The sequence below is a fragment of the Seriola lalandi genome, unplaced genomic scaffold, assembly GCF_002814215.2.
Source record: "Seriola lalandi dorsalis isolate HSWRI2012SDOR001 ecotype SW California unplaced genomic scaffold, Sedor1 jcf7180002049791, whole genome shotgun sequence".
Taxonomy (NCBI): Eukaryota; Metazoa; Chordata; class Actinopteri; order Carangiformes; family Carangidae; genus Seriola; species Seriola lalandi.
In genome coordinates this window covers 1-12,178 of record NW_019520344.1, presented here as the reverse complement: position 1 = coordinate 12,178, position 12,178 = coordinate 1, and the positions used below count along the sequence as shown (strand labels likewise).

At 41.7% G+C, this 12,178-nt stretch overlaps 1 protein-coding gene across 1 annotated transcript; it reads left to right on the top strand.

Annotated features, from left to right (window-relative positions):
- Positions 1-7: 7 nt before the first annotated feature.
- LOC111649004 (uncharacterized) lies at positions 8-12,172 on the top strand. The gene is made up of 16 exons (XM_023398747.2): positions 8-992; positions 1,091-1,264; positions 1,490-1,648; positions 1,962-2,135; positions 2,570-2,743; positions 3,389-3,562; positions 4,192-4,362; positions 4,540-4,729; positions 6,910-6,970; positions 7,786-7,905; positions 8,038-8,088; positions 9,041-10,805; positions 10,911-11,084; positions 11,318-11,491; positions 11,575-11,748; positions 11,954-12,172. Exons 1-16 carry the CDS (start codon positions 55-57, stop codon positions 12,156-12,158), a joined length of 4,878 nt encoding a protein of 1,625 aa, XP_023254515.2. The 5' UTR covers positions 8-54; the 3' UTR covers positions 12,159-12,172.
- Positions 12,173-12,178: the final 6 nt, after the last annotated feature.

Sequence of the window (12,178 nt, the reverse complement as noted above, 5' to 3'; positions counted from 1 at the left end):
GCTCAGAAGATCTTCAGTCATCTTCAGTCAAAGCCGTTGAGAAGTCTGTACATCATGTGCCACATCCCTGTGTTCTGTTGGATTTCAGCCACTGCTCTCCAGAGTCTCCTCACACACACTCATGAAAGTGAGTTGCCGAAGACTTTGACTGAAATGTACTCACACTTCCTGATCATCCAGACAAAGCGCAAACTACAGAAGGATTATCAGGAATGTGAAGGAGACAAAGATGTGATCATGAAGTTGGGAAAGCTGGCATTTGAACAGCTAAAGAAGGGCAACGTAATCTTCTACGAAGACGACCTGAAAGATTGTGAAATTGATCCAAAAGAGGCTGCAGTTTATTCAGGAGTTTGTACACAGATCATAAGAAAAGAATCTGGTCTTCACAAAAAAGAGATTTACTCATTTATACATTTGAGTGTTCAGGAGTTTCTTGCAGCTTTGTATGTATTACAGACCTTCATAGATAGTGGAGAAAATCTGCTTCAGACCAAAACGAGCGTGAAAGTGGCGTGTGAGGAAGGAGAAATTCCTATCATCCTCCTCCACAAGAATGCTGTGAATGAGGCTTTGGTCAGTGATTATGGACAATGGGACTTGTTTCTTCGCTTCCTGCTCGGTCTGTCACAGGATAAAAATCTGAAGCTTCTTCAGCAGAAACTTGGATTCAAAGACAGACGTCCGCAGAGCAACCAGGAGACAATCGAGTACATTCACGAGAAGATCAAGAGACTGTCTTATACCGACAAGAGTATCAATCTGTTCCACTGCTTGAATGAGTTGGGTGACAAGTCTCTGGTAGAGCAAGTCCAAAGGTACCAGAGCTCAGGGGATGTTAGTAAAATTTCCCCTGCACATTGGTCAGCTCTGGCCTTTGTGCTGCTTGTCTCAAACGAAGACCTGGCCGTCTTTGACCTGAAGAAATACTCCAGATCAGATGAAGTTCTGGAGAGACTGGTACCAGTGCTCAAAGTATCAAAGACAGCTTTGTAAGTATTTGGTATCAAGAAGCCCAACTACCCTGTTTAAATATGGAGAGTAAAATGTGAAAGTGCAAAATGTCAAGTCATTTTGTTTTTCCCTTTAGGTTGAGTGACTGTAACCTCACTGGCAGATGCTGCAGGTATATTTCATCAGTTCTAAGCTTGAAGTCGAACAGTCTGGAGAAGTTGGACCTGACCAGAAATAAACTGCACGACCCCGGAATCAAGCTGCTCTCTGACGGCCTGAAAAGCCCCAACTGCAAACTACAAAGACTCAGGTAAAATCATCCCTCATGTTAGGCAGTAATTACAGATGCACTGCATACTTATGTATGAAATAAGTAATAACAACTGTAGGACACAGAAACGGGAAGTAATCATCTTTCTTTTCAGTCATGGAGCAGACTTTACATCGGTGATCACGACCATTTCCAATCTCTCTTTTCTACTCTGTCCACAGTGTAAAAAACCAATAAATGTGCCTTTTGTTTCCTTTTGTTTAGTTTCAACGAGTGTAGTATTACAAGACAAGGATGCCTGTCTTTAGCCAGTGGTCTGACTTCAACCCTGAAAGAGCTGGACCTCAGCAAGAATAAAATTCACGATGAAGGAGTGAAGCTGCTCTCAGAAGTTCTCAACAAGTGTTCTTTGGAAACGCTGAGGTAAGATGTTAACAAGGTATGATTTTGCTACTCTAAGAGTCAGTAGTGTGCGTTCTTGTGTACATGGACGAGGCAAACAAACCAAGGACCCACTCATAGAAAAAAACTGTTTCGTAGCGATTAGGGGAAGGAATCAGGACCCTTCATAGCAATCTGCTTGTACATTTCTTGTGTAGAAATGTGAATTTCACCCTGATGGTGGCGTAAACGGCCGAGTATGATTCATCCTCTGGGGACCCTTAATTTCAGGAGGAAATTTTAGGACCACCTCGCCAATAGTTGACCAAAAACTGGTTGTCTATCTTGTCTGCAGGTTATGTGACTGTGGCATTACAGGCGATGGACTCGAACCTGTGGCTTCAGCTCTCAGCTTGAACCCATCTCATCTGAAAAACCTTGATCTGAGCAGAAACAGTTTTAAGGGCCAGGCAGGTGCTCAGCTCTCTGGCTTTCTGAAGCATCCCGACTGCCAGCTGGAGAGATTATGGTAAGCTTTGGCAAAGGCAAAGGGCACACACTCTACAACATATAAAGGCTTTAAAAGACATTTTACCACCTCTAACTTTCTGCTCTCAACTAAACCCAGCTAACTACATTGTGGACTGATGACTAGCTTGATAGCTAACAGGATACAGGTAAATAAGAGTTATGATAGTTTAACTTTTGATGGTGGAAGGCTAGCTGTTAGCTGGCTAGCTTCTCTGGCAGGTGAAAAGAAGCAGCTGGAAACATCATGTGTTATAGAGGCAAAGGGTGTCTTGTTTACTCCTTCCCAAACAGTTAGCACTGACTATGACCACAGTGTTTAATAAAAAGGAAAACAACACTTTCAAGCAGTGTTGGTATGCAAACCAGACAAGACTAGGCAACCTTTGGGACTTTGAAAAATAAGACTGTATAACATCTATTGTTTTTTTAAAGGCTTTTTAAGACGGACCTAGAAGAGAAATGTTCTGCAGCTCTGGCCTCAGCTCTGGCTTCGAACCCTTCCCACCTGAGGGAGCTGGATCTGGGAGCGAACAATCTGGGTGATGTCGGAGTGACGGAGATTGCTGCTCTACTGAAGGATCCGACCTGCAAAGTGGAAGCACTGAGGTGAGACAGTCCTCATACTTAAAGTGACGAGACACCAGACATACGCTGCTAAATGTGCAGTGGTTGGTAAGTTAGTCTAGATCTCGGATAACCAATCAGACTCTCCACTGTCACGCCCGGGGTTGGCAGAGGCAGGCAGGAACCGTCAAGTGCTTTAATTGTCGAACTTCAAACTTACAGACAGTGCAGGCAAGAATACGGGCTGGCAGGCAGGTGACCAAGAAAACAGGTGAACACATGAACGGGAGTGTAACAGGGAGGGAAAAAAAACACCAAAGTCCAGAAACTCTCAGGAACACATGATTTCTGTAACAACAGAGACAAACTGAAAATGATTGTGAGCTGAGGGCAGGCAAATGAAAAAGATCTAGTAGACCGGACAATGTGGGAGCTGAATGATACCGAAAGATGGCAGCAATGCAACTACTCGGATGCCAGCTGCTATAGAAGAAGAAGAAAGCTGCCTCCCCCAGGAGGACTTGGAGGACATGGCTGCTGCAATTGTGACTAAGACCAGCATCAGTGGAAGAAAACGGATGGATGGATGGATGGATGGATGCTCGCTCTGTGGAGCTCAAGTCTTTTTTTATTTTTTACTGCCACTGCATGTTACCACCCTTAAGTTCAAACTGTTCTTCCCAACAGACTGGCTGGCTGTCGCCTCACAGAGAAGGGCTGTGCTGCGCTGGTCTCCAATCTGAAGTCAAACCCCGCCCACCTGAGAGTTCTGGATCTGGCGAGAAACGACCTCAGAGACCGCGGTGTCGAAAACCTGACTGAGCTGTTGGCAGATCCGCACTGTCGTCTGGAGACACTAAAGTGAGTGTTGTGGCTGTTATCTGTCTCACATTCAGGCAGAGGTAGTTTTATTCGGTATATGACGCCCTTATCACATTTATACTCACAACTACACTATAATATAGTTGTACACACAAACATGATCATAACTTTTTCTTTATTTTACAGCTAGCTATGTTTTACTATATTGTCATGATAATCAGTTTAAACATCAGCCTTCACTTGTGGGTGTCCACACGAAGATTTATAGTTGTTAACAAATACATTAATAAACATTTAAATCTGCTTACAACTACAGTATAGTGTGTTGTTGACCATTGTTGCCCACATGTTGCTCATAAATGCTCATAATTATAGGAGGATTTAGAGTCACGTGTTGCCAACTTTATTAATCAGAGACATAGTTGAAGCTCTGGGGAGAATGAATGTTTCACGGTCATTTGCTCATTAGATTCTTTTATTTCCGTGTGGAAACGAGGAAATTTTGTTGTTTCTGTGCTAAAGTGCAGGTCAGTGGATCATCAAAATCATCCAGACTTATCATATGGAGACCAGAAACTTTATAGAAACTAACTAACTCTAATCAATGAGTCTGTCTGATACAGTTCAACTAAAAGACCTGAAAAATGTATTTAAATGTCTCCTTCCAGCCTGAAATGCTGCACATTAACGACAGCCAGCTGTCGGCTTTTGAGCCTTGCCCTCAGTGGTCTCTCTGCCCTGAAAGAGCTCGACCTGAGCTTCAACCGCCTGATGGATGAGGGGCATATGGTGCTCTCTGATTGGCTGAGAACACCTGAGTGTAGACTGGAGGTACTGAGGTGAGACTTCTCAGACAGTTTTATTTAGATCATTGCTAAAAACAACTTTTCTGTTGTTATTTCTTCTCTGGTCACTAGTTCTGTGAAATAATAAATATAATTTATATCATCTGGCAGCCAAAAAGAAAGTAGCGTTTTCCATTACTGTGGTATTAAAAGGACGTGGTTCTCTCTCAGGTTGTTGGAGTGCACTGAGAGCAGCTGTGAGGCTCTGGCCTCGGTTCTCAGGTCGAACACTTCACACCTCAGGGAGCTGGAGCTGAGCATGAGAGATCCAGGAGAAGCAGATCGGAGGCTGGTGTCCCATTTACTGAAGGACAAACGTTTCAAACTGGACGCACTGAAGGTGAAGGAGCGATCAAACATCTGAACGGTGACACTGAACTGATCAGTCTGTAACTTCTACCTCTAGGGGTCTCTCTATCCAAACAATAACAGAATACGGTGATGGGTGATGTCATGAAAAAGCGTGGGATCATGGGAGTTGTCTTCACTACCATTACCTTAAGCTCCTCTCGGTTTGGATTCCCTCAGTGTCAGTGGTTCAGGAAATCAAACAGACCCGGTGATTGTAACCGTTAAAAACACTGAATGAAGCAGTTTGACATTTAAAGTCAAGAGTTTGAGCGACGCTGTACGGAGGACAGAGACTCAGGGAAGAGTTGGATCTGAGGTTGATGCTAACCTTTGTTCTGATTGTTTCTCTGATAACTTTTTACCTGCAGCTGAAGGATCCACAGAGGTTTCCTCCTCTCCACGACAAACACACCAGGGGAATAAAATGAGTAATGTTTTTTGTTTTTTTCTCTCAGAATGTTTTTAGATACCCTCCACCCTTTAAAAAAAAACTGGTGTTTTCAAAGCAGATTTATAAACATAGATTTTCATCCAGAGACTTTCTGAGCTGCTCGGGGTCCTTCAGACCAGGTGTGAGTCCCTCAGACACCTGCTGGACGTCCAGCTGGACGATGGACAAGACGTCCTCCGGCCTGCTCCTATTACACATTAGAGCAACAAAAATACTCCATTACAAGTAAATGTGCTGCATATTTGCAACAAATTGTACTTCAATCATTGGATCATTATTATGGATATATCGATATGTAAGTGGTACTGTTATGTTGTAATTACAGACCTACCAACCTGTACACATCTTGACATCAAGGTACAATGGTAGAATTTTCAAGCTAGCTAGCTACCAGCAATTTAAACCGGTAAACAGGTAACCTTAAGTTATGTTGTCCATGTGTCGCAGACTGTTAAATGTGACTTAGCACTAAATAATGTTTCCTAGAAAGTGTGTGTGTTTGTAGAAGCCCCATTGGCTGATATGTTTTATTTTTTCTGTCTCATCCCCCCCCTACTTACTTTTTGTGATGACCCGGGTGGAGGCCGCAAACTGAAACACGTCAATCAAACAATAAAGTTGTTCTGTGTACTGCAAGTGTTGCTGGAGTCTTCACCCCTTTAGAAGGAGGCGAAGTTGTGGCAGAAACCTCTACTCTGAGTTCAGTTTGTTCACCATCAAGCAGCCTCGCCCAGAAACCAGTAATTATCTTTGACTGCAACATGAGCCAAGTATCCTCCCATCTCCTCATAGACCATGGTACTACAAGTTATCATTTTAAGCTTTTAGATATACTTAGAATATTTATTGTGTGGTTTTTCTACCATGTCAATTTAAAGCCAGCAGAATTTACATGCATATAACATTTTATTTTATTTAACATTTATTCATAAAGTGCTTTTTATACAAACAATGCAACACAAAGTGTTTTACAAATAAAAGCAATAAAAACAATACCAGCGACCCCGTCCACACACACACTGACACATGAATGAATAAATTATAAATAAAAACAATAACGACAAAAGACAAGAAGACAAGACAAAAAGAGGAACTGAGGAAACGCTATCATGAACCTCATAAATTTGCATTTAGGAAACACCGAAGACAGGAAGACAAAGAAATATTGAATAGTAATACTGAAACAGGAAATGTAGAAAATTCGATGTACCTGCAGGTAGTTTTAATTTGTTAATCACATATCTCCTCTCTTTTATTGTTTTATTATTTCATCTTTATAATTTTGTCTTTATTTTTATTTGTCTTTTAACACCCTACCTTTTATTTTTAGTTTGACTCCGGATTCCTGTTTACACAGAGTGGAAATTTTAAAATGAGCCATTATGATTCATTGAGATACCACAGACATTTGAAATGGACAAAAACTTTCTCGATTACAAACATTAAAATAGATTCTAAAGAGAAGAGTATTATGGGCGGTAACAGAACAGAACACTTCCCCCTCCCTCACATGGTCAAATTTGACTTTCATTTCTGCTTCATGTGCTTACATGAACTCTAGAGTTAATATTAACCACAGATGGATGTGCTGATGAGCTTTGTCCTCTCATTGCTGTCAGCTGAGTTTGCAGGAAACTGAAGTGGAGATAGAAATGCAGGAGGAGGCTTTGTGATATTGCATTCATATCTGTGGAGTGTTTGTTCTTTCCCCCTGAAGTCAGTGGAGTTGGGTGAAGTAATGCAGAATGGGAAACTGGATAACAACCCACCGAGATGGCGATCCAGCAGCATCACAGTGTGGTAAGATGGTGGTTTTTCTTTCCTCAGTATCACAGTTCATGATACTGACTTTAAAACACTAGGACAAACAGCCACACTTATTCCTGTAGAAGGTTTGTATGAAGCAGAAAGAAATAAGTGAACTGACTATTAACTGTACGACAGACTAACTGAAAGTGGTTAACCAAATTGATGAGTGTTAGTCTGATGAATGTGGGACAAAAAAAAATGGTATAAAACATTATGAGTTTGTAGAATGATGTTCGGGACAAATTTTTTTGTGTGCAAAAAAACAAAAACAAAAGAGAATAGTAAAAAATTACATGACGACAAATAAATGTGTGAATGTGGAAATAAAGTCTTTGCTAATTCTGTGGCAATCAGAAAAACTATTTGCTCAGGGTGCACAAACTATGCGGCCAGCATTCACCACTTCCTGGTTTCACTTCTTGGCACTTCTGCTGCCAGTTTAATCATTTATTACAAAGCTGGTCATGCTTGAGGGAATTAACTATTATGTCTTATTAGAAGCAGCTTAGTATAAAAAAACTGGGCTCCGTAAATGTGCAACCTCAGTGGGCGTTCTTCACCGTTTTAATACCTCGTGGCTTCCCTTTAGCTTTCAAATTCTACGTCTTCTGCAGAGCACATGTTCATCGGATTCAGGAGTTCATCGAACGGTTTCTTCCAACATTTGACAATATCTTTAGTCGTCATCTTTTATCCCTGAGTATTTTCCAGAGCCAGTGCTGTAAATATAGGAAAGGTCGGGTGTTGACAAAAGGAAATTAAGTTGTCGTTCCTGGCTTCTGATCATTTCATCTGTTCTCATTCAGGTATAACTCAGAAGGAAAAGGGGAACATGACGATCACCTCCCACAGTGGAGGTTTCGTCAGCGCACCTCAGTTTACCGGTGTTCATGTGAAAAGAGATCTAACTGTCAACAACACATACGGTAAATTTTTCCCCCCTGAATTTATAAATCAAATAAATTATTATGTTTAATTGTTTAATTGCCTAAAATTGAACAAAACCCATTTAGTCATTTTGTGTGTTCCTCAAGAGGCGTTCTATGTTTCTGTTTCAGTCCAACTTCCTGCCAGGACAGATGAGACTGATGTTTCCCCCAAAACTGAAGGTAACATGCTTTTCACAGTCTAAGGACAAAAAGAAAAAGAGTTGCTACTGCTTTTACTTCACTTTTCCACAAGTAGAATTTACCTAGCGTGAATTGTTATAAAGGTGTTGTAGAGCAGAAAGAATCTCATCATGTTGCCGGATCGGCCTCTCCAATAAGGTACAAGTTCGGCCTGCTGAGTTTTTATCAGTTGTGTAAAAGCAATAAAAGAGCTGCCATATGGATTAAACAAGTTTGGTAAGTGATGGAAAGGTTACAGTTAGGACAGTTTAACGGTTATCGTAAAGTTAGGAGTGTTTTTTCAAGGTTTTGGGAAGTTAGGAAGCTTGTGTAATACACTTTTCTGAAGTTAGTATCGGAACTTTGACATCTGTAATGAATTTTTTCCTAAATCAGGTCCTAAACCTAATTGCCATGGTTACCAAAAAGTTTAAATCAGACCGACAAGTTAGAAACTTTTTGTAGTTTCTGTATATTTGAGCTGTGTCCCAATTCAGGGGCTGCATCCTTCCAAGGTTGCAGGGGCAGCTGCACTGAACTGAACCAAAATTAGACGGTTTTGCCAACGGTACATTTGCATCACCAGCTGTGCCCGCCCTTACCATTGCGTCACAAAGCGCGGCTCCTGTGGCCTAGCAACTTTGACAACACGTACCGGCACGCAATGACTCTTGGGACAGGTCTGGCCATTAAGGCCATCTGTTGATCCATCTGTTGGAGTCTTCGTTGCCTGGGGAAAGAAGCCTGCGTTTCTCATCAGCCTGGTCATGACAAAGCGGCACAATCAGTTTTCAAATGCAGCCTCCGAAGGTTGCGGTCCCCTGAAGTTTGGACACAGCTTTGGTGTTTCAAGTTTGTCCAAAAAACCTTGCGCACACATGCACATGCTTACTTTACATGATATTAGCAAATGATTATCATTCATATAATTCTATTTTTATTCATCTTTCAGAAGACATCCAAAGGTGCCAGGCTGAACTAAAGTCTTACCTTCTGAATAAAACAAAGAGTCTGTTTCAAGGGACAAAGGCGGATGGATCTACACCTTTAAACAAGATTTATACGGAGCTTTACATCACAGAAGGAGACAGTGGGGAGGTTAATAGTGAACACGAAGTGACTGAATTAGAATGTACAAGGAGTACAAGTGAGGAAAAGAAAATTCACCTCAATAACATTTTTGAACCTTTATCCAACGAAGAGAACCCTCCTCAGAGAGTCCTGACGAAGGGAATTGCTGGCATTGGAAAAACTGTCGCTGTGCAGAAATTCACTCATGACTGGGCAGAAGGAACATCCAATCAAAACATCCAGTACATATTTCCATTCACATTCAGAGACTTGAATTTAATCAAAGACAAGAGTTTCAGTCTTACTGAGTTAATAGGTTCCAATTTTGAAGAGGTGAAGGATTTGGAAACATCAGACTACAACAACTCCAGTGTCTTGTTCATCTTCGACGGCCTGGACGAAAGCAAATTCCCTTTGGACTTTATGAATAATGAGATGTGCCGCAGTGTTACGGAGGCCGTCACAGTCGACATCCTACTAACCAACTTAATCAACGGGAACCTCCTTCACAAAGCCTCAGTCTGGATCACAAGTAGACCAGCTGCAGCCAGTAAGATTCCTCCAGAGTTCATCAACAGAGTGACCGAGGTACGAGGCTTTAATGATGAGCAGAAGGAGGAGTACTTTCAAAAGAAAATTAGTGACAAAGATGTTGCTCAGAAGATCTTCAGTCATCTTCAGTCAAAGCCGTTGAGAAGTCTGTACATCATGTGCCACATCCCTGTGTTCTGTTGGATTTCAGCCACTGCTCTCCAGAGTCTCCTCACACACACTCATGAAAGTGAGTTGCCCAAGACTTTGACTGAAATGTACTCACACTTCCTGATCATCCAGACAAAGCGCAAACTACAGAAGGATTATCAGGAATGTGAAGCAGACAAAGATGTGATCATGAAGTTGGGAAAGCTGGCATTTGAACAGCTAAAGAAGGGCAACGTAATCTTCTACGAAGACGACCTGAAAGATTGTGAAATTGATCCAAAACAAGCTGCAGTTTATTCAGGAGTTTGTACACAGATCATAAGAAAAGAATATGGTCTTCACAGCCAGGAGTGTTACTCTTTTGTACATTTAAGTGTTCAGGAGTTTCTTGCAGCTTTGTATGTATTACAGAACTTCATATATAGTGGAGAAAATCTGCTTCCCAGTCAGACAAAGGTGAATGCAACACCAGTGAAAGGAGAAATTCCTATCATCCTCCTCCACAAGAATGCTGTGAATATGGTCTTGAAAAGCAATCATGGACAATGGGACTTGTTTCTGCGCTTCCTGCTCGGTCTGTCGCAGGATAAAAATCTGAAGCTTCTTCAGCAGAAACTTGGATTCAAAGGAAAACGTCCGCAGAGCAACCAGGAGACAATCAAGTACATTCACGAGAAGATCAAGAGACTGTCTTATACCGACAAGAGTATCAATCTGTTCCACTGCTTGAATGAGTTGGGTGACCAGTCTCTGGTAGAGCAAGTCCAAAAGTACCAGAGCTCAGGGGATGTTAGTAAAATTTCCCCTGCACATTGGTCAGCTCTGGCCTTTGTGCTACTTGTCTCAAATGAAGATCTGGATTTGTTTGACCTGAAGAAATACTCCAGATCAGATGAAGTTCTGGAGAGACTGGTACCAGTGCTCAAAGTAGCAAAGACAGCTTTGTAAGTATTTGGCTTCAAGAAACCCAACTACTCTGAAGCACTTGTTGAAGTATTGAAGGACAGAGGAAAATGTTTCTGAAAATGACATTTTGTTTTTCCCTTTAGGTTGAGTGACTGTAACCTCACTGGCAGATGCTGCAGGTATATTTCGTCAGTTCTAAGCTTGAAGTCGAACGGTCTGGAGAAATTGGACCTGACCAGAAATAAACTGCATGACTCTGGAATTATTCTGCTCTCTGACGGCCTGAAAAGCCCCAACTGCAAACTCCAAAGACTCAGGTAATAAGACGGTTACACTGATTCTGATTTTTAAAAGACTTGACCCATTATATCGAACACTGACCAAAGTGAACTAATACCATAACCAGACCAACAAAAGTGGCAGTCTATCCAAAGAAGTTAATGGAATAACCAGTAATTATATGTGTATTATACAGTATGTGACAATGAAATAAACCAGAATCCACATTAAATATAATGTTTTCACATTTGTATTATGCTTCTTTTTTAAGACTGAATGGCTGTCACCTTTCAGAGAGAAGCTGTGAAGCTCTGGCCTCAGTTCTCAGTTCACAGTCCTCTACTCTCAAAGACCTGGACCTGAGTAACAACGACCTACAGGATTCAGGAGTGGAGCTGCTCTCCACAGGACTGGGGAGGCCACAATGTACCCTGGAAACTCTCAGGTCAGTAGACAACTATTTGCTCAGTAGATGACCATTTACAGTGAGGCTTTCCAGAAGGGCTTGTTTCATTTGTGTGTCTCCAGGTTGTCAGGCTGTCAGGTCACAGAGAAAGGTTGTTCTTTTCTGGCCTCAGCTCTGAGCGCCAACCCCTCCCATCTGAGAGAGCTGGACCTGAGCTACAATAATCCAGGAGACTCCGGAGCGAAGCTGTTGTCTGCAGAACTGGAGGATTTACAATGTAGACTAGACACTCTTAGGTATGAGAGTTTATTGCGTACTTAATTTGGATAATTTTTTAGAAATTTTTATCACAATTGTCACTTTGCCAACTTATTAAGAGGGACATGTTATTGTCACATATTTAATTTCAAAGCATTTTCTTATCATCATTCTACCACTTCTGTTTTCACATTAAATGTAGAGACTAATGTTTTCACATTTGTCTAATGCATCTTTTTTAAGACTGAATGACTGTGACCTGAGAGAGAGAAGCTGTGAAGCTCTGGCCTTAGTTCTTAACTCCCAGTCCTCCAGTCTGACAGAGCTGGACTTGAGTAACAACAACCTGCAGGATTCAGGAGTGAAGCTGCTCTCCACAGGACTGGGGAGGCCAAAATGTACCCTGGAAACTCTCAGGTCAGTAGACAACTATTTGCTCAGTAGATGACCATTTACAGTGAGGCTTTC